The sequence below is a fragment of the Callithrix jacchus genome, chromosome 10, assembly GCF_049354715.1.
Source record: "Callithrix jacchus isolate 240 chromosome 10, calJac240_pri, whole genome shotgun sequence".
Classification (NCBI taxonomy): Eukaryota; Metazoa; Chordata; class Mammalia; order Primates; family Cebidae; genus Callithrix; species Callithrix jacchus.
The window spans coordinates 46,526,326-46,549,642 of NC_133511.1; the positions used below are offsets into that span (position 1 = coordinate 46,526,326).

Consider the following 23,317-nt stretch of genomic DNA (forward strand, 5'->3'; position numbering starts at 1 on the left):
CTGGCTTGTAGATGCATCCTTTGATCTCTGCCTTCATCTTCACATGGCATTCTCTCCATGTGCATGTACATCTCTATATCCAAATGTCCCCTTTTCAGAAGGGTCATATGAGATTAGGGCTCACCGAAATGACCTCATTTTAACTCGATTACCTCTGTAACAACCCTATCTCCAAATAAGGTCACATTCTGAGTTCTGGTTAGGACGCCAACGTATCTTTTAGGGGACACACAATTCAAACCATAACAGGCAAAAGGGCGAGGGCTTTGGGTAGAGTGCAGGTCTGGATGGAACCAAGCGCCACCTAAATTCCATCCTTACCTGGAGCCTGTGGCTCCCACCCATGCCCTAGCAGGCCTGACCATGCCACTGCCTCGCCTCCTCAAGCTGGCACTGATGGACTATGATAATACTTATTTTTAACGCACCTCATAGAGAGTGCTTACTGCATGTCATGCTCTGAGTTTGCACAACCATGCAAAGCAGGCGCTGCTATTCCCACTTCACACAAGAAGAAAGATTCTGGGAGACCAAGTAACTTGTAAGGAACAGGAGACAATCAAGGGAAAGTGTATTCAGAGGGAAGTAGGGGTATCTGCCAAGGACAGAGGTGTCAGGCCTGGTCCTAGACCTGGAACCAGGACACCAGAAGCCATCTGGGTCCACGGCAGCAGCTGCTGTCCCCAGCAGTCCCTGGCCCATGGGAGCCCAGCCTCTCCTGCTGCCCCGCAGCCTCTTGCCAGGACCAGTTTTCTCTACTCCACTTACTGTGGCCTTGGGCTAGCAGCCCATCTCTTGGGCCACATCCCAAGTCCGCAGTCTCGGGACAGAGAATCTAATTGGCCCAGTTCACATCACGTATCAACCTTGGGCCAATCACCACAGGTGGGTTCACAAGGCCCTTTCTGCAGGGACTGGGGCTGTAAGAAGAGCCTGGCTCTGCTGGCTGGGCAGCCAAATTCACTCATTAGGGACTCCAGACTGGAGCTGGATGGGCCCAAAAACAGGAGCTTCTTAAATGCTGGTCCTGACTCCACCTTCCCCAAATGCTTCTTGAATGGAAGGAGACGGAATTCTCTTGGTCTGGAATCAGGGCTTGTGCCCCTGGCTCGTGGCTGTCAAGCTTTCTTACCTGTTTGGTTTTGTTTGTTTATTGATTTTTCTTTTTTTGAGACAGGGTCTCGCTCTGTTGCCCAGGCTGGAGTACAGTGGTGCAATCTGAGCTCACTGCAGCCTTGACCTCCCAGGCCCAAGTTATCCTCCCATCTTAGCTTCCCTAGTAGCTGGGACCATAGCCTGTGCCACCAAACCCCACTTTTTTTTTTTAAAGAGACTGGCTTTCACCATGTTGGCCAGACTGGTCTTAAACTCCTGAGCTCAAGTGATCCACCTACCTCCCAAAGTTCTGGGATTACAGGTGTGAGCCACCGCGCTCAGCTGGTTGCTTTTCGGTTTTTTGTTTTTTTGGTTTTTTTAAGATGGAATCTGGCTCTGTCACCCAGGCTGGAGTGCAGCGGTGCTATCTTGGCTCACTGCAGTCCCCACCTCCCAAGTTCAAGCGATTCCTCAGCCTCCCGAGTGGCTAGGTCTGCAGGCACCCACCACCAAGCCTGGCTGTTAGTATTTTTAGTAGAGACAGAGTTTCACCACATTAGCCAGGCTGATCTCAAACTCCTGGCCTCAAGTGATCCACCCACCTTGGCCTCCCAAAGCTCTGGGATTACAGGCATGAGCCACTGTGCCTTGCTTCGTTTTTTAAATTGAATAATTGACAGGCATGCCACGAAGTGGCTAGGAAAGGGGAAGTGATTTGTGCAGAGTCGCCCAGCTATAGCATGTGCAGCCCAGACAGAACCTGAGTCTTTTGGCTCTAGAGTATGTGCTCTCCTGGGCAGGGGTTGGGAGGAGTCTTTTCTGGCTTTCCCTGTACATGCCCCCACCCCCTGTATCTTGCCCTCCTCTGCAGCCCTCTGCACCTCCCAGCAGGTCCCTCAGCCCTGTTGCTATGAATCAGTTGTGCCACACAGTCGGCTAAGTTTCCTCTTAAGGGTCAGAGAAGCAATTTGCCTGTTTTCTTTGTTTTAAAACTTTCTTTTTTTATGGGTGTGTTTGCAACAGCCCGAGGCACATCATGAATTATCTGATTAGTCCTGAGATTCTTTTTGGCGTGGTTGGCATATAGCCCTGGTATACCCATGCCTACCATTTGCTGGCAGGGTGAGGGCACTGTGCTAGGCATTTGGCATATTGCATTCATTTTCATTCTTTCTAACATATCCAATCTGTGAGATGTCTATGGTCATCCTCGTTTTACACGAGGAATAGAGAGTCAGTGACTTGGAGCTAATTTGGCCAAAGTCTTGTTATGAACAAAGGGCAGATCAATATTGGAACCCACTTCTGCTTGGCCAATTTCCTCTGATGCCCTTGCTTCCCTGGTACTTTTCCTGGGATTTCTTCCCTATATGGCCCCATTCGCCAGGAACTCAGAAACTGGGCTCTGTGTGCATGAGGGCATATGTAGAAGCATGGGTACACACACATGCATGTGTGTAATACAAGGAAGTTAGACAGGAGAATCAAAAATATATTGCAGGCTGGGCAAGGTGGTTCACACCTGTAATCCCAGCACTTTGGGAGGCCTAGGTGGGCAAATCACCAAAGGTCAGTTCGAGACTAGCCTGGCCAACATGACGAAACCCCATCTCCACTAAAAATACAAAAGTTACTGGGCATGGTGGCACACACCTGTAATTCTAGCTACTCAAGAGGCTAAGGTAGGGGAATCGCTTGAACCCGGAAGGCAGAGGTTGCAGTGAGCTGAGATCGTGCCACTGAACTCCAGCCTGGGTGACACAGCAAGACTTAGTCTCAAAAAAAAAAAAAAAAAAAATATATATATATAGATAGATAGATAGATAGATAGATGTGTGTATATAGATAGATAGATAGATAGATGTGTGTATGTATGTGTTTCTGTATGTGTGTATATACATATTTTTCTTTTTTTTCTAGACAGAAGAAGGAAGCAAATTGGGTCCCAAGGGTCACACAAGAACTGGCTGTGGGGTCCAAAGTCCTGATCCTGTGCTCAGCTTGGCATAGCCCTGGGTTCTGTGGGCCACACCCCCAGATCAGATGTACAACCCTATAAGGAGAGTCACTGTGCATAAATTCCCATCCATGTTACAGGTACTCAGCAGTATTCTGGGACTGCAGCAGGGAACCAAATTGGCAGCTGCTGCCCTCATAGAACTTGTAGTCTAAAGGGGAGAACAGATGTCAAATATCCATACATGTGTATATTTACAAACTGTGATAGTTACTATGATGGAAAGGTGCTATGAAAACATACAAGAAGAGACCTTACCTAGCCTGGGATTGGGACAGGCTTCCCAGAAGAGGCGATGATTGTAATCTGAAGGATGAATAAAGGTTAACAGAAAAACAAAGGTGGGAGCAGGCAGGGGGAGCAGCATTTGCTAAGTCCCTGCAATGGGAGAGAATGAAATGACTCCAAGGGGCTGAAGAAAGGGCAGTGTGCCTGGACCTCAGGGTATGTGGACATGCTATGGATGCTGAGGCCTGAGTGATGGGCAGGAGCCAAATGACACCTGGCCAGTCAAGCCTTTGAAGGGGTTTAACTTCATTTCTAGAGCAATGGACAGCCAGACAAGAGTTTTAAACAGGAGGGTGACAAAATACAATGAAGTTTTGAAAATATCACTCAGGACTTGCTGTGTAGACAGTAAGTTAGCAGGGAGTAAGCAGGCATAGTGAGGCACATTGAGAGACCATCGTCACCATTCATGAGTTGGTGGCTTGGACTAGGGTGATGGTGGAAGAAAGAGCACACAAATCAGATTCAAGTTACATGTTGGGGGTAAAATTGACACGACCCTGTGACAGATGGGATGTAATGGGTGAGGAAGGTGTCAGGATGGTGTCCCATGGAGCTGACTGGCTAGGAGAGCCCTTCACCAAGGTTGGGTATACCAGACTACCAAACATGGGAGACAAGATTATACATTTATTGTTTTATTTTTAATTAATTTTCTTCTTTCTGCTTTTGCTTATGTTTGACTAGGTAGTATTTGCACACAGTCCAAAATCCAAAATGTGTATCCATAAAAGCCTCCCCATCTTGTCCTCCAGCCACCCAGTTCCTCCTCCTTACCTGTTGAGGACAATAGGTATTACCAGGTTCTTCCATTTCTTTCCAGATAGTCATGACTGTAGATTCAATTCTGTCCGCATTTAATCTGTCTTTGAAGATGTAGATTTTGCAGTGCAGATGTCAAGCAGACAGTTGGATTAATGAGTCTGATACTCAGAGGTGCAGTGTGTGTTGGTGATGTGCATTTGGAAGTAACTGGACTCAGAGCTGCATGCATAGATGAGATTACCTATGGAGAGAATGAAGAATAGAGGAGAGGGCCTAGGACCAAGCTCAAGGAATTCTGTGATTTAATGGCAGATCAAAGTATCTTAGTCTGTTTTTGGTTGCTATAACTAACTACTACAGACTGGATAGTTTATAAAGAGTTTCTTTTTTAATTTTTCTAGAGATAGGGTCTTGTTCTGTTGTCCAGACCTCAGAGCAGTGATGTAATCATAGTTCACTGCAGCCTGAAACTCTTGGACTCAAGTGACCTTCCCCCCTCAGCCTCCTGAGTAGCTGTGACTACAGGTGTACACCACGAACCTGGGTTTTTAAAAAAAAATTTTTTTTGAAGAGATGTGGTCTTGTTTTGCTGCCCAGTCTGGTCTTGAATTCCTGGCCTCAAGCAGTCTTCCTGCCCTGGCCTTCAAAAGTGCTAGGATTACAAGCATGAGCCACTGCACCTGACCATAAGAATTTATTTCTTACAGGTCTAGAGGCTGGGAAATCCAAGATTGAGGGCTATATCTGGTGAGGGCCTTTTTGCTGGTGAGACCTCTCTATAGAGTCCTGAGTCAGCAGAGGGCATCATGTGGTGAGGAGGCTCACTGTGAGCTAAACTGGCTTTTATAACAGACCCACTCTCATGATAATCCACGAATCTATTAACTCACTAATCTATTAATCCATGAATGGGTTAATCCATTCATAAGGGAAGAGCCTTCATGACCCAATCACCTCTTAAAGGCCACACCTCTTAATACTGTTACATTGGGGATTAAATTTCTTATTTGATTTTGATTTTTAAATTTACTTTTAAGACAGTCTTGCTCTGTCACTCAGTGGTGCAATCTTGGCTCACTGCATTCGCCTCCTGGCTTCAAGCAGTTCTCCCGCCTCAGCCTTCCGAGTAGCTGGGACTACAGGTACTCATCAGCACATCTGGCTAATTTTTGTGTTTTTTTGTAGAGCTGGGGTTTTGCCAAGTTGGCCAAGTTGGCCTAGAATTCCTGGCCTCAAGCAATCCGGCTGCCCCAGCCTCCCAAAGTACTGGGATTACAGGCATGAGCCACCACACATGGCCAGGGGATTCAGTTTCAACATGAGTTTTGTGGGGACAGACATTCAAATCATAGCAAAGAGGATGAGTCCTCAAAAGACACTGAGAAGCAGCAACCAGAGAGAGGGGAAGAATAGCTAGTGAGTGTGGTGGGCCAGAGCTACAAACCACCCAAGCAGGAGGGAGTGTCAGCAGCATCCCAGGAAGAGGAGGGAGCCCGTATAGTAACTGCTGAAAAGGAAGTGTGGATTTAAGTTAAAAAAAAAAACAGTAAGATTGTCTGGCATGATGGGGGCCCTGCTGAGTTTGGAAACAGCGTGCTTTGTTGTGCTGAAGAGTGTCTGCCAGGGGACATTCTCCTGTAGTGTTGGCTACACACGTATGGGCAGAGAGAGAGTAGAACATTGTTAGTCCCAGGGCTAGGGCCTTGCCAGGTAGATATGATGAAAAGGCAGAAAGTACTGGTGTTGAAAGGATTGACAGGAGTCGTTAGATCGTGATGGGCGATGGAACCGAGGCTGAGTACGGAGGGAAGTGAGGAGGATGGATTGGGAAAAGTAGACAGAGTTGGAGTGAAAGGACTGATGAGGCCAAGAAGAGGAATTGAACCATAAACAAGGAGAGAAGGTGTGGGCAAAGCAGGCTACTTTACTGGAGGCTGAGGTTGACCAGAGGGAGGATGTTCCTGTAGATGAGATCACTGGATGGGCTGTCCATGGGTATGCTGAAGGTACACAGGATGATGCTGTAACTTGTAGTAAAAGAAGCCAACATGTTTAAAGGACGACGAGAAAGGGCTGGGGACAGAGAGCTCACATTGTTGAGGGGTGGAAGAGCATTGAACAACCTCAAGGGAACAAGTTTTGTTTTTCTGGCAAGAGGTTGAAGAAATGATGGTTTATACCAACATTTTCCAATAGAAATATAATGCAAGGCTCACAAGCAAGTCATGTATGTAATTTTATTATTGAGGCAGGGTCTTACTGTGTCACCCAGAATGGAATGCAGTGGTGCAACCATGGCTCACTCCAACCTCTGCCTCCTGGGCTGAAGCTATCCTCCCACTCTCAGCCACCCAAGTAGCTGGGACCACAGGTACACACCACCATGCCCAGCAAATTTTTGTATTTTTTGCAGAGATGGGGTTTCACCTAGGCTGGTCTCAAACTACAGTCACAGTGTATTTATTTTTTAAGTAATTCACAAACTTGTTAAAATATTACTATTGTTCAGAAGGGCATAGAGTGAAATGCAAAACCTTCTTCCATTCCAGACATTCAGCTCAAAGACAACCACAGTTCCTGGTTTTTAGAGTAACGCAGAGATGTTCTAAGCATTTATATAGATAACTGTGTATCTGTGTATGTGCAAGTTTATGTAAATACCCATATAATTACTTTATTCAAGTGGAATCATTCTCTACACACTGTTCTGCGCTGTACTTTTTCCATTATTTTTGAGATCTAATGTCAACACATATAGATTTGCCTCATTCTTTTGAATATTTTTGTAATATCCCAAAGCATGAATACCAATATTTTATTTAACTAGTTCCTTCTCAGTGAACACAGAGGTGCATCTCCAGTCTTGCTGCTACAATTGACTGTACTCTGCTTCATGACAACACTGACATATATATCTCTGCATCTATATGACCATCTTATCTGTAGGATAAATTATTAGAAGTGGAATTTCTGGGTCAAAAGGTATGTGCTATTTAAATATTTTTACAGATTGCAGCATATGCCCTCCAAGCAGGTTCCACCCATTCACAATCACCACAGTCATGTTTGAGTGTAACTTCCACGCACCCCTGACAACATAATGTTATCAAACTTCTTCATCTTTGCCAGTCTGATAACAGCCAGGTCAGTCAACTTTCCCAGCCTTGCACTGGGCTGTGATAATGGTGTATACCATCTGATATCTAACAGGTGTTAACTAACAGAAATGGTGACTGTTGCTATTTTCGAGTGATCTTCCTGGTTTGGGTACAAATTCTGAAACCTGATGAAAGGGAACAGCCTGGTGGGATCCACCTAACCTGCATCTGTTTACATTGCTTGAGTTTGGCTGACATCTGGGTGACTTTCCAAGGCCATTATACAGCAAGATCATGAGAACCCCCCTCCAAGATGAGCTGAGCTTTGGTTCCTGAGCAATCAGGCACTGAGGGGGGAATTGCCACCTGAGGTCACAGGAGATATGGGTACTTGTGAACTGTGTGCCCAGGGCAGCCATCAGCACTGTTTCAAGACCAGGTTGGGCAACATGGCAAAATCTCATCTCTACAAAAAATTAAAATTAAAATTAATAGCCAGGTGTGGTGGTTCTTGCCTGTGGTCTGAGCTACTCAGGAGCTGAGGCTGAAGGATAGTTTAAGCCCAGGAAGCAGAGGTTGCAGTGAGCCAAGATCACACCTATTACACTCCAGCCTCAGCAGTGAGACCTTATCTCAAAAAAAAAGAGAATCAACCAAACAACAAACCTGTGCTGTTTCTCCTGCTAGCTGTTTGACTCTCAGCAGACTTGGAGCTGGGTAAGGGGTCCCTCCAGCACCTTCTCCAGCTAGATCCAGTAATCCTCAGCTCAGTACAGATACTCCCTTCCTGCTCTCTCCCGGTTGGCAACAGTTTGACAGGCAGGGCAGGCATGTCACCATTTGTTCATCCATGCAAGTATATTTTGAGCATCTACAGTGTCAGGCCCTGTCCTGGGCACTAGGGGTTCTGAGATGAATAGGACAAGAATTCTGTCCACAAAGATCTCATGGTCTTGGGCAGACCTGCCCTAAGCATGCCCACTTCTTACTACCCCTTCTCTCAGAGGCTGGCACACAGTGGCCAGGGGATGTTTAGGCTCCAGCCTTAGGTTCTCCCAAAAAACAAGCACCTATTGGGGGCCCAGGGGCGTGTATGTGATGTATGTAAATGGTAAGATCATGAATTCTGCCAGACTGTCCTTCCAGAAGCCCAGTTCAGATCATGTCACAGATCTATTTGAACACCTTCCTGGGTCCTGTTCTGCCTCTGCCCCACCCTCACCCTGCCCCACACTCTGTCAGCTTCCTTACCCCATCCCCATGGTTACCCTGCACTTCTTTTTTTTTCTTTTTATTTTTTTTTGAGACGGAGTTTCACTCTTGTTACCCAGGCTGGAGTGCAATGGCGCAATCTCGGCTTACCTCAACCTCCGCCTCCTGGGTTCAGGCAGTTCTGCCTCAGCCTCCTGAGTAGTACCCTGCACTTCTTAATTGCCAAGTCCTAAACTTTGATTAAACTTTTTTTTTAATTGAGTCCCAAACCTGAGGAGCCTCGGACCCCTCTTCCTCCCCGAGTTATCTTACTATTCTCAGCTCAGATTGGGCTTCCTCCCTTTCCCACACTTTTTTGTTTTGTTTTGTTTGTTTTGAGACGGAGTCTCATTCTGCCACCCAGGCTGGAGTGCAAGGTGTGCAACCTCTGCCCCCGGGTTCAAGAGATTCTCATGCCTCAGCCTCCCGAGTAGCCAGGATTACAAGTGCCTGCCACCATGCCTGGCTAACTTTTTGTATTTTTAGTAGAGACAGGTTTCACCATGTTGGCCAGGTTGGTCTCAAACTCCTGACCTCAGGTGATCTGCCTGCCTCAGCCTCCCAAAGTGCTGGAATTACAGGCATAAGCCACCGCGGGTGATCAACTCTGTTGGTTTGCCCATTACTGTCCTGATTTTAGGTCTGAAACTGCCACATCCTGGGAAATCCCTCAGTCCTGGACAAACTGGGGCAGTTGGTCAATCACCCTGAGGCAGATGACAGAGACCTGATCAGAGAAGGGTGAGTGATGGGGGCTGCAGCTCCTGGACGAACACAAAGTGCTGTGTCCTTGCTCAGTGCCCGGCCTGCTGCTGAGCCTTAAATGTGTCGTCAACCCTCATCCTCACGGGAAAGCTCAGGCTCTCATAGTTAAGGACCTTCTCCAGATCTCCCAGAGAGGAAGTCCCAGGGTAGAACCTGTGTGTGTCCTGCCCACATTACATTTCTCCACTACACTTCCCTGCCACTTGAAATGATCCTTTTGTAATGTCACTCGTCATCCACCCACCCCACTGTAACAGGTTTCTGAATTAGGATTCCTGAACCTTCAGGACTCCTATATGCTAACTGCTTAATTACTGGCTTGATAAGGATGACAGTGATGCTTAGTTCCTAGTTTTCAGCTGCATCTGACAATCACATTTGCTGAATATGTTGTTTTCCAGATAAATTAGGTGAAAATGAGTTATTCTAATTAAGACGTACCTCTATAACTCCTTAAATGCAGAGACTATATTTGCAAGATATCTGTCCTATCATTAGTTGATATTCTTGTCATTTCAGTAGATGTAATTGTCATCTCAACAGTATTGACCTTTGTTGCGATTTCAAGAAATACATTCCCCTTCTTAAATAATCATTTTTTTAAAAGAAGATTGACAAGCCCAGCCTATGTAATTTACTTGTAAGAAAAGGAGTAAGTAACCCTTCTGAGTGTTATATTCCAGCCCATTGCTTGGTAGGTGGCTTCAGCTTCCTGGTACTTTTAATATTTTCTCTTGACAGATTTTTGATTAGTTACCAGAGGGTCTCACCATCTTCAGGAAATTGGGAAGCCCTTTGGTTCAGGTTCCAGTGACTTTTGTCCTGCTAAAATCTTCTACTCTGTGAATTGTTCTTCAAGAGAGGGATCCCCATCTACCTTGGAAATGCCTAAAAATTGAGTTCCTCTTTGCTTTTCACAAATAATTCAAGTGAAGATACAAAAGAAAACTTTTAAACTTTAAATTTTGCTGGCCAAGATCGTGTAATCTAATCAAGAGAACTTAAGACTTTTTAAAGTATCTTTAAAAAAATTATCAACTCAATAAATAATTGAAAAGTTCAAAATTATATAAATGGTTTACATGGAAAATAAAATTCTCCTGCCATTCAATCTCTGAGGGGCAATACCTGTTAACAGTTTAGCATCTATTACTCCAACACTTTTCCATTTTTCCATACATAATATGTATATACCAGCACATATTTATACAAATATAAGTGAGATCACATAATGTATGCTGTTTTATACATTTATTTTTTAAACTTAGTAACATCACAGACATCTTTCCTTGCCCGTACAAAGCTCATTCTTGTTAGTGGCTGCCTGCTTTTTTTTTTTTTTTTTTTTTTCCCCTTAAGATTAGTCAGGCCGGGTGCAGTGGCTCCCACCTGTAATCTCAGCACTTTGGGAAGCTGAGGTGGGTGGATCACCTGAGGTCAGGAGTTCGAGACCAGCCTGGCCAACTTGATGAAACCTCATCTCTACTAAAAATACAAAAATTAGCCAGGCATGGTGGCAGGTGCCTGTAATCCTAGCTACTTGGGAGGCTGAGACAGGAGAATCACTTGTGCCCAGGAGGTGGAGGTTGCAGTGAGCCAAGATCGTGCCATTGCACTCTAGCCTGGGTGACAAAGTGAGACTCCAGATCCAAAAAAAATAAAAGACTAGTCAAGAGCAATAGCAAAAAGGGAAGAAAGAGTAGAATGAGGGGTTTCATCTGTAACTGACTATGAACAATCAGTTGAGATAACCAGCCCATCCATTTTATAAGTGAAATCTGATGTAATGAACAAACTTCCTTGAATAGAATATTTGAATCAGGCCTGAATATTGGCCCAGCCACTAAGTTTCTCTGGACTCATTATGGATTGATTTTAGCATGAGATGCAGAGGTGGTTACTCATTAATTCAACTTTTTAAATAATTGACAAGCAGTTTGCTCTAAAACCATGAAACGGTTCATTTTCATCCTTATTATAGATTATTTATTCCTAATTATATGTGATAGATTGACAGTTAGGTGTTGCTCCTAACACCTAAACGTCCAGTTAGTCTGTCTAATTAAAAGGAGGTTTTTCTCAAATCTTAACAAATTCAAGATTTAAATCATGTCAAGTGTCTTTCCTGACCACAATAATATGAAACTAGAAATCAACAGTAGGAATAAAATTGGAAAATTCTCAAATTTGTAGAAATTAAACAACACACTCTTAAATGACCAGTGTGCCAAAGACAAAAATGAAAAAAATCTTGAAACAAATACAAATGGAAATAAAGCATACCATAATTTATAGGGTGCAGCAAGAACAATTTTAGGTGGGAAGTTTATAGCTATAAATGCTTATGTTAAGATAAAAGATGTCAAATAATCACTTCAAGGAAGTATTAGAAAACTAATAGAAAAAGAAGAGCAGAAGAAAAGAAATAATAAAGATCAGGTCAGAAAACTAAAGATTTGTCTTTATTTATTTTAAAATTTGAATTTATTTTTCATTTTTTTTAGAGACAGGTTCTGGCTCTGTTGCCCAGTCTGGAGTGCAATGGCATGATCATAGCTCATGGAAGCCTGGAACTCCTGGGCTCAGGTGATCCACCTGTTTCAGCCCTCCGAGTAGCTAGAACCACAGGTGTGCACTACCACACCTTGCTATTTTTTGTTTTTTGTAGAGATGGGGTTTCACTAAATTATACCCAGGCTGGTCTTGAACTCCTGGCCTCAGATGATCCTCTCCCACTCTGGCCTCTCGAAGTGCTGGGATTACAGATGTGAGCCACTGAGCCTGGCCCTTATTTCTTTTTTAAAAAAATCAACTCTTAGTTTTGTTCATCTTTTCTATTATTTTTCTAGTCTCTATTTCACTTATTTCTGACTTTGACTGGCTAGTCAAGGCTGCAGTGAGCCAAGATTGCACAACTGCACTCCAGCCTGGGTGACAAAGTAAGACCATGTCTTAAAAAAAAAAAAAAAAAAAGTGGGGGGGCCAGGCATGATGGCTCATGCCTGTAATCCCAGCACTTTGGGAGGCCGAGGCAGGTGGATCATGAAGTCAAGAGATCGAGACCATCCTGGCCAACATGGTGAAACCCCGTCTCTACTAAAAATACAAAAATTAGCCAGGCATCATGGCACACACCTGTGGTCCCAGCTACTCGGGAGGCTGAGGTGGAAGAATCACTTGAACCCAGGAGGCAGAAGTTGCAGTGAGCTGAGATCGCACCACTGCACTCCAGCCTGGTGACAAAGCAGGACTCCGTCTCAAAAAAGAAAAGAAAAGAAATAAAAAGAAAACTGTCTCATTTATAATATAATCAAAAATAATAAAATATTTGGGAATAAATTTAACAAAGAAGGCAAGAGATCTACATGCTGAAAACCATAAGACAATGACAAAGGAAAGTGAAGACACAAACAAATGGAAAGATACCCTATGTTCATGGATAGGAAGAATTAATATTGTTAAAATGTCCTTATTACCCAAAGCGATCTTCAGAGTCAATGCAATCTTCACAAAATGCAATATTTCAATGGCATTCTTCACAAAAATCAAAAAAGCAGGCCAGACACAGTGGTTCATGCTTGTAATCCTAGCACTTTGGAAGGCTAAAGCAGATGGATCGCTTGAGCCCAGGAGTTTGAGACCAGCCTGCACAACATAGTGAAAACCTGTATCTACAAAAATACAAAAGTTACCCAGGTGTGGTGGCACACACCTATAATCCCAGCTACTTAGAAGGCTGAGGTGGGAGGATCACCTTAACCCCAAAGGGGTCAAGGCTCCAGAGAGCCATGATTGCACCACTGCACTCCAGCCTACACGGCAGAGGGAGACCCTGTCTCAAAAAAAAAAAAAAAAAAATCAAGTTTATATAGAATCACAAAAGATCCTGAATATCCAAAGCAATCTTCAGAAAGAACGAAGCTGAAGGCATCATGCCTCCTGATTTCAAAGTAAATTTCAAAGCTATAGTAAATTGAAATGGTATAACACTGGTATAGAAACAGGCACATAGATAAATGGAACAAAATAGAGAGCCCAGAAACAAATGCACTTATATACAGTCAACTAATATTTGACAAAAGTGCCAAGAATATACAATGAATAAAGGATAGTCTCTTCATAAAGGGTGTTGGCAAAACTGAATATCCACATGCAAAAGAGTGAAATTGGACCCTTATCTTACATCATTCACAAAAATGAACTTGAAATGGATTAAACACTTAAGTGTAAAACCTGAAACATATAACTCCTAGAAGAAAAAATAGGGAAAAACTCCTTGACATTGGTTTTCTCAATGACTTTTTGGATGACACCCTAAACACAAGCAACAAAATAAAAAATGAGTAAGTGGGTCAACATCAAACTAGAAACCCATACAGCAAAGGAAACAATCAACAAAATGAAAAGGCAGTCTATAGAATTCAGGAAAATAATTGCAAACCTGGAAAGGGGTTAATATCCAAAATATACATGGAACTCATACAGCTCAATAGCACAAAACAAACAACAACAAAAAAGAAATGAATGACTTAAAAACAGGCACAAGGATTTGAACAGTCATTTCTCCCAAGAAAACAATACAAATGGCCAAGAGGTACATAAATAGGTGCTGAAATAATCAGGGAAGTGCAAATCAAAACCACAAGGAGATATCACCTCACTCCTGTTAGGCTGGCTATTATCAAAGAGACAAAATGACAAATGTTTCTCAAGCTATGGAGAAAGGAACCTTTGCACACTGTTGGTGGGAATGTAATTTGAGATGCAGCTATTATGAAAGGAAATATGGAGATTTCTAAAAAAATAAAATAAAAATAGAAGTACTGGGCTGCACGTGGTGGTTCACACCTGTAATCCCAGCACTTTGGGAGGCCGAGGCGGGCGGATCACAAGGTCAAGAGATCAAGACCATCCTGGCCAACATAGTGAAACCCCGTCTCTACTAAAATATAAAAAATTAGCTGGGTGTGGTGCCGTGCGTCTGTAGTCCCAGCTACTCAGGAGGCTGAGGCAGGAGAATTGCTTGAACCCAGGAGGTGGAGGTTGCAGTGACCGGAGATCGCGCCACTGCATTCCAGCCTGGCGCCTGGTGACAGAACAAGACTCTGTCTCAAAAAAAAAAAAAAAAAGAAGTACCACTGGGCATGGTGGCTCATGCCTGTAACCCCAGCACTTTGAGAGACCAAGGCAGGTGGATCACCCGAGGTCAGGAGTTCAAGACCAGACTGAACAACATGGTGAAACCCTGTCTCTACTAAAAAGACAAATACTATCCAAATGTGGTGGTGGGCACCTGTCATCCCAGCTACTTGGGAGGCTGAGGCAGGAGAATCACTTGAACCTGGGAGGTGGAGGTTGCAGTGAGCCAAGATCTTGCCACTGCACTCCAGCTTGGGTGACAGAGTGCGACTCTGCCTCAAAAAAAAAGTGGTGCCAAACGATCCACCAATCCTACTGGGCATATATCAAAAACAATTTAAACCAGTGTATCAAAGAGATATCCGCATGCTCTTGTTCACTGTACCGTATTCACAATAGTCAAGAAATGGAAACTACCTAAGTGTCCATCGACAGATGAATATATAAATAAATATATATATGAATATTATTCAGTCATATGAATAAGGAAATCCTGCCATTTGTGAAGTGAATGAACCTGAAAGACATTATGCTAAGTTGCTAAATGAAATAAGCCAGACATAGGAAGACAAATACTATATGTTCTCACATATATGGAATCTAAAAAAATTGAACTCATAGAAATAGATTAGAATTGTTGTTGCCAGATGCTGGGGCCAGTGGGGAAGAGGGAAATGTAGATGAAAAGGTCTAAAGTTCGAGTTACATGATGAACAAATTCTGGGGACTGAATGTTCAGGGTGAGTGGTGTGGATATGTTAATTAATTTAATTGTGATCATCATTACACAACATAGAGATATATCAAAACATCAGACTGTATACCTTGAATGTATACAATCTTTATTTGTCAATTAAATTTAAAAAAAAATTTTTTTTTGAGATGGAGTCTTGCTCTGTCACCAGGCTGGAGGAGAGTGGCACAATCTCGGCTCACTGCAACCTCCGCCTCCTGGGTTCAAGCAATTCTTCCACCTCAGCCTCCCGAGTAGCTGGGACTATAGGCATGTGCCAAATGCCCGGCTAATTTTTATATTTTTAGTAGAGACGGGATTTCATCATGTTAGCCAGGATGGTCTCGATTTCTTGACCTCGTGATCCACCCTCCTTGGCCTTCCAAAGTGCTGGGATTACAAGCGAAAAAAAATCTCTTTAAAGAAGCTTTTCTAGGCTGGACACAGTGGCTCACTCTTGTAATCCCAGCACTTTGGAAGCTCGAAACCAGGAGTCCAAGACTAGTCCTAGCAACACAGCGAGATCTCATCTCTACCAAAAAAAAAAAAAAAAGAGGTTTCTCTGGTCAAGAGAAAATACAAAAACCAGCAAGAACCAATCAGCCAGTTTCCAGCTGTATCAGCATCTGAGAAATTTGGAGTTGTTATTTTTATTTTTCAGTTTGCCGAAGTTACTGAAATGCTCAAAGAGAAGTTCCATGAGGGCATGAAAAGGGCTGGTAGTCTCCCAGGAACACTAACCTGTTAACATGGTTAATAGAATGTACATGAAATGCACAGAGGTCATGATACAGATGTGTCATTAGTTCTAAATATAGTTCTCTAAATCTTACAGCAGTGATCACTACTTCATCTGCTCATATTTGAGGCCAGAGAAATCAGGAAACATAGATACATGATAGATGATAGATAGACAGACAGAGACACAAAGTAGAGATACAGGCTGGGCATGGTGGCTCACGCCTGTAATCTCAATATTTTGGGAGGTCAAGGCAGGCAGATCACTTGAGGCCAAGAGTTCGAGACCAGCCTGGTCAACATGACAAACCCCATCTCTACTAAAAATATTAATACAAAAAAAATTTAGCCTGGCATGGTGGCACACGCCTGTAATCCCAGCTACTCAGGTAACTGAGACACAAGAATAGCTTGAATCCAGGAGGCCAAGGTTGCAGTGAGCTGAGATTGTGCCACTCCACTCCAGCCGGGGCAACAGAGCAAGACTGTCTCAAAAACAAAATAAAACAAAAAACAAAGTAGAGACCTAGGGTTGGAATCACAGCTGTGCTGAAATCCCTCCTCTTCCATTTACAGGCTGTGTGGGCATGTTGGTGCACCTATGTAAAAAATAGAAGAGACGGCCGGCACTGTGGCTCACACCTGTAATCCCAGCACTTTGGGAGGCCGAGGCAGGAGGATCATGAGGTCAGGAGTTTGAGACCAGCCTGGCCAACATAGTGAAACCTCATCTCTGCTAAAAATACAAAAAGCCGGGTATGGTGTTGTGCGCCTGTAATCCCAGTTACTCAGGAGTCTAAGGCAGGAGAATCACTTCAACCTGGGAAGCAGAGGTTGCAGTGAGCCAAGATCGAGCCATTGCACCTCAGCTCGGGCAACAGAGCGAGACTCTGTCTAAAAAAATAAAAAATAAAAATAAAAGAGATAATAATTGTAAAGTAGATAACATAGTAACTGGCACAGAAAGTCCTAAATATAGTTATCTTCCCTATATGCATGCTAGGTTTCAGGTGTACCTAATTTTTCAAACCACCCAAGCGTCAACATTCCAATTGGGAAAAGGCTCATGTTTCTTGTTGCTGTAAATATTTGGTCATTCACTTATTCATTTACTCAGTAAACGTTTACTGACCAACCACCATGTGCCAGGCATTGTACTGGGTACAAGGGACACAGGAACAAAGGAAACATGATTCCTGCCCTCTAAGGGCTGGCCTGGAATTTGACCTCTGTTTTCTTCTTTATTCCAGTCGTCTGAAACTGCACTTTGTTCTGTGTTAAAGAATAACTGTATCACACAGTGAGGGCTTGAGTGAGACAGAGTGATCCAGAGTCATGAAAGTCCTTGGGTATCAGAAGGGTATACTGGGAGAGAACCTCTGTAGTCCACCTTGCTACAAAGGTGTCAGATTTCAGGTTGAAATAAAAGAGAGCTTTCTAAATAGAGCTTTTTCAAAATGGAAAAAGGTTGCTCTGTGTGTAGAGAGCTCTCTATCACTTTAAGGAAGAGTTCAAGCAGAGATTGAATGGTGAGCTCTTTGAATTCCTACATGGGATGGGAGGTTGACCAGTAAGTTGCCCTCTGCCCTAAAGAGTCTGTAATTCTTTTATCAAGCCCCTATGTGTGCATAATGCCAGACCAGGATTCTTCGTCTTCGGCTTCTGTCCCCAAAGGTGGCCCATGAATGGAACTAGTAGTTACCCCATGTAATATGATAATATGAACACAGGATGCAAAAACACCACCTTTTCAAAATGATCTCACCAATCATCCCCAGTGTCATAATTTCCCATTTCTCATTCTTTGGCTTTAGGACATGAGGACCCTTTTAAAAATGTAATTGTTTCAAAGAAATGTTTAAAACCCAGTAAGGACTTTTTCTTGCTGTTTTTTTTGAGACAAGGTCTCTCACTCTACCACTCAGGCTGGAGTGCAGTCGTGCAACCACAGCTCACTAGAGCCTGGATCTCCTGGGCTCAATTAATCCTCTCACCTTAACCTCCAGAGTAGCTGGGATGATGGGATGACAGGTGCATGCCACCATGGCTGGCGACATTTTCTTATTTTTTAATAGAGACAAGATCTCACTATGTTGCCAGTCTGGTCTTGAACTTCTGGCCTCAAGTGATCCTCCCACCTTGGCCTCCCAAAGTGCTGGGATTACAGCACTTTATGAGCCACCTTGCTCAGACAACTGGGGACATTTCAAATACACACAAATAGCCCGAAGAGGCTCCCATTGTCCAAATGTAGGATAACTCAGCAGGAAAAATTATTATGATTATGATGGAGTGTATCATGTTAAAAAGAACCCACTAGTCTATAGAGACACTAAGAAAAAAAGAAGAGGAGGCTGATTGCAGAGACTAACACCTGTAATTGTGCTCCAGTCTGAGCAACAGAGCAAGATTCCATCTCAAGAAAAGAAGGGGAGAGATGCCCAGGGAAAGAGCTTTTCTTTACAGAGGAATGCCAGCTAATAAATTCTGGAGGAATGATAGAATTGAAAATTATTTTGAAGCTATCTATGAAACAACTAACATAGGTGAAGCTCCTCAGTGGATGCTAAGATCTGCGTGTGCACAGCTCTTAGATGACAGGTTAGTCACATAGTCTCACAGATGGCTTATCAATGACAAGGGAAAAGAGGCCATTGCTAATGATAGACCTGTCAGACATCATTCCAGTGACCAAACGTAGACTTCCGAGCAATGGGGCAAACCCACAATATGTGTCTTCTGGAGTGATGCAATATTAAAATATCACCTTTGCAGTATTTTTACCTTTATTCTGAACAAATCGGACTGTGGGGCATTCTCCAAGACAACTGACCTGAACGCCATAAAATGTTAACGTCATGAAAGCCCAGAAAAAGTGGAAAAATTTTACTAAACTGAAGGAGATTAATAATGATAACCAAATGCAGTGGGTAATTTTTGATTAGATTATGCATTAAAATTGAAAAGCAGTTAGAAAAGTAATTTTGTGAAAAATTAGAGAAATTTGAATATATACTATATATCATAAAATATTTGCATCTCAATGTTACATTTCTTGGGTAGGTAATATGGTCATGTAGGAGAATGGCTTGTTCTTAGGTGAAGTATCAAGATGTCTGCAACATCTTGCAGCAAACATACAAAGATGGTTTAGTAAAATTAAAAAAAAACTTTTTTTTGGAGATGGAGTCTCAGTCTGTTGCCCGGGCTGGAGTACAATGGCATCCCAGGTTCAAGCAATTCTCCTGCCTCAGCCTCCTGAGTAGCTGGCATTACATGCACATGCTGCCATGCTCAGCTAACTTTTTTTTGTATTTTTAGTATAGACAGTGTTTCACCACGTTGGCCAGGCTAGTCTTGAACTCCTGACCTTGTGATTCACCTGCCTTGGCCTGCCAAAGTGCTAGGATTACAGGCGTGAGCCACCACACCCTGCTGAAAGAAAAAAATTTTAAGCCAAGAGTGGTGGCCAAAGCCTGTAATCTCAGCTTGTCCGGAGGCTGAGGCAGGAAGGTTGCTTGAGGCTGGGAGTTGGAGACCAGCCAGGCAACATAGTAAAATCCCCATCTCAAAGAAGAAAAGAAAAAAAGGAGAGAGGAGAGCAGAAGGAGGGGAGAGGAGAAAAGAAGAGGGGAGAGAAAGGGAGGGTAGGGGAAAGGGAGGGAAGTGGAGGGAAGGGGAGTGAAAGGAAAGGGAAGGAAGAGGAGGAGAGAGGAGTCGAGGAGAGGAGAAAAGGGAAGGAAGGAGAAGGAAGGAGGGAAGGAAGGAAGGAAGGAAAAAAATTTTTTTAGTTTAAAGGTTTTTATTTTTTGAGACAGGATCTCACTCTCAGGCTCAAGTGCAGTGGCATGATCACGGCTTACTGCAGATTCAACCTCCTAGGATCAAGTGATCCTTCTATCTCAGGCTCCTGAGTAGTTGGGACTACAGGCATGTGCCACAATACCTGGCTAACTCTGGGACTCAAGAAATTCTCCCACCTCCCAAAGTGCTGGGATTACAGGAGTGAGCCACTGCACCCAGCCTAAAAATATTATGCTAAATAAGTACTTGTGTGTGGAGAAGCAGGGGGAGAGAGAAAGAAAGCAAATGTGGGAAATCATTAACGATGGTGAATGTAGGAAAAGGTATATAGATGTTAATTGTACTTGACTTTAAATTTTTCTTTAATATTTTAAAAAATACAAAGTTTACAGAGAAAAAATTCTGTTTCTTAGCAGCTATAACACTTGAAAAACATTATGACTTCTCAACTTTTCTATTACTAGATTATCTTGTCACCTAGCTAGGCCTTAGAAAAGAAACACAAATGGGATGGGAAAGGACAGTGAAAAAGGCCTGGAAAAATGACTGGTGTGGCTACCTGGAGCCACCCAACAGGGAACCCAGGGAAACCGGGCACCCAAGGAATGAAAGAGCTAAACCAGAAGTTTAGATGGAAATCAAGGGATGGGCTCCAAGTTCATATCCTGCCCTATTTGCTTTCTAGTCTCCAGCCAGCCCTGACCTCCCCTTTCAGTGTGTGGGGGCATTTGTCACATCCTGTGCCCTTCACTGGCAGCCACTGACCTTTGATTTGAGCAAATAGGTTAAATGTCTCCGCTTTGGAATCAGCAGCCCTTGCGTGAATCTCAGTCCTGCAGAGTGAACCTGGACAAGCCTTTTATACCTGTTGAGCCTGAGGTTTCTTATATGTAAATCCTTGATAGAATAACCATGGGTTGTGTGAGGCTTTCATGAGATGATTAAGATAAAGCAGGTAGCACCAGGCCTGGTGCATGGGAGCTACTCAGCACATGTACAACAACATACATAGATAATCTCAGTGAATGTCACTATTACTCATCCATGTACTCAGCAGAAATCACTGCGTGAAGAAAGGCCTGGAGATTACTGTAGAGCAGTCTGATTTAGGATACACATCCCTGTGTGATGCCGCTTTGCCTCACCTACCTCCACATCCAGTTGGTCTACATGTTCTGTCCTCTCTACTTCCAAATGTGTATCCTAAATCAGACTGCTTGACATTAATCACCAAGGCCACCAGACCATCTCTTATCTAGCCTCCTGCGGCAGCCACCTGACTGCTCCTCTTGCTTCCACTCTTGCCCCTGTCTTAGTCTGTTTTGTACTACTACAACAGAATACTTGACACTAGGTAACCTAAAGGAACAGAAGTCTATTTCACTCATGGTTCTAGAGGTTGGGAAGTGCAAAATCAAGGGCCAGTAGCTGGCAAAGGCCTTCTTGCTGCAATATCCTGTGGCAGAAGGTGGAAGGGCAAGAGAGAATGTTTGAGAGAGAGAGGAAAGGGGGCTGAACTCATCCTTTTATCAAGAACCTACTCCCATGATAACTGTATTAATCCACTCAGGAGGACAGTGCCTTCATGACCTAATCACCTATTTTTTTTTTTTTTTTTGACATGGAGTCTCACTCTGTCACCCACACTGGAGTGCAGTGGTGTGATCTGGGCTCGCTACAAACTCCACCTCCTGGGTTCAAGTGATTCTCCTGCCTCAGCCTCCCAAGTAGCTGGGATTACAGGTGCCCAACACCACGCCCGGCTAATTTTTGTATTTTAGTAGAGACAGAGTTTCACCATGTTAGCCAGGCTAGTCTCAAACTCCTGACCTCAAGTGATCCGCCCACCTCAGCATCCCAAAGTTCTGGGATTGCAGGCATGAGCCACTGTAGCTGGTCCCTAATCACCTCTTAAAGGTCCCCACTCTGAACAGTGTTTGTTACACTGGGGATTAAATTTCCAACACATGGAGAGACTCTCTGAGCCTACTCTAGCTTGGGAAGCTGCCTGATAAAAATAAATAAATAAATAAATGGCCGGCGCGGTTGTTCATGCCTGTAATCCCAGCACTTTGGGAGGCTGAGGTGGGTGGATCACTTGAGGTCAGGAGTTCATGACCAGCCTGACCAACATGGTGAAATCTTGTCTCTACTAAAAATACAAAAATTAGCCGGGTGTGGTGGCATGCATCTGTAATCCCAGTTATTAGGGAGGCTGAGACAGGAGAATCACTTGAACCCAGGAGGAGGTTTGCAATAAGCCAAGATCGCACCATTGCACTCCAGCCTGGATGACAGACTCCATCTCAAAAAAAAGTAATAATACATACCTATATAAATAAAGTAGTTTTCAACACATGAATTTTGGGAGGCACATTTAAACCATAGCACCTCCCTTATTCCAGCAGACATTTTCAGATTAATGGGGAACATCACCCTCCTGTCTAAGCCCTCCCATGGCTTCCCATCCCCCTTCAGCACCTGTCATCACGTGGCTCCCAGCCAGCTCTCCAACCTCATCTCCTAACCTTCTCTGTTGTTCTCTGCCATCTAGCATGCTAGCTGCCTTTCTGTTCCCCAAACACCTCCATGCTCATTCCTCCCACACAGGCTTTGCATTTGTTGTTTCCTTTGCCTGAAATGCTGTCCCCTTGTGTCTTTGCAGACATCCTTCTCCTCCCCCTCCTCATCTTTTAGATCACAGGTCAGACATCATTTCCTCTGTGAGGTCTTCTCTGGCCATCCTTTCTGATGTGTAACACTTCCAATCCCATCAGTCACTTTTATTATCTTTAAAGCACTTGCCATTACCTAAAATTGTCTTATTTGCTTATTTATCCCTTGTATTTCTCCTTTATAAAATGCAAGCTCTAGGGAGCCTTGTGTCTTGTTCAGCATTATTGCTTCAGCACCAGAACCTAGAATAATGCCTGTCAGATAACAGGCATGCAATAAATATTTGTGAAATAGATTAACAAATTATAAAAGTTATCTTCAGTATAAAGCCATATATATGTGCCCAACATCTAGCATATTATTCTGCAGGTCAGGGCGTGTCCCTGCACATTCCGCAGGCCACCATCAATGCCACCGTCGAAGAAGACATCCTGCTCTCAGTTGAGTACTCCTGTCATGGGGTGCCCACCATTGAATGGACATATTCGTCCAACTGGGGAACTCAGAAGATCGTGGAGTGGAAACCAGGGACTCAGGCCAACATCTCCCAAAGCCACAAGGACAGAGTCTGTACCTTTGACAATGGCTCCATCCAGCTCTTCAGTGTGGGAGTGAGGGATTCCGGCTACTATGTCATCACTGTGACGGAGCACTTGGGAAGCAGCCAGTTAGGCACCATTGTGCTGCACGTCTCTGGTAAGACATCCCCAGGGCCCGGGTACCCCTCTGAACTGTTAGTGTATGGGAGGCCGATTTCACAATATTAAGAGACGTTGTCTTCCGCTTCCCCTCACCTCCACTCCGTAGAGATCCTCTATGAAGACCTGCACTTCGTCGCTGTCTTCCTTGCTTTTCTCATTGCTGTGGCCGCAGTATTAATCAGCCTCATGTGGGTTTGTAATAAGTGTGCGTATAAATTTCAGAGGAAGAGAAGACACAAACTCAAAG

At 43.8% G+C, this 23,317-nt stretch overlaps 1 protein-coding gene across 1 annotated transcript in view; it reads left to right on the plus strand.

Moving 5' to 3' along the window:
• Window positions 1-23,317, plus strand: part of VSTM5 (V-set and transmembrane domain containing 5) — a 36,659-nt gene that overhangs the window by 10,611 nt on the left and 2,731 nt on the right. The window contains exons 2-3 of the mRNA XM_002754677.6: window positions 22,739-23,065; window positions 23,177-23,317. Of these exons, the coding sequence (XP_002754723.4) occupies window positions 22,739-23,065; window positions 23,177-23,317 (468 nt within the window). The remainder of the gene's footprint in view (window positions 1-22,738; window positions 23,066-23,176) is intronic.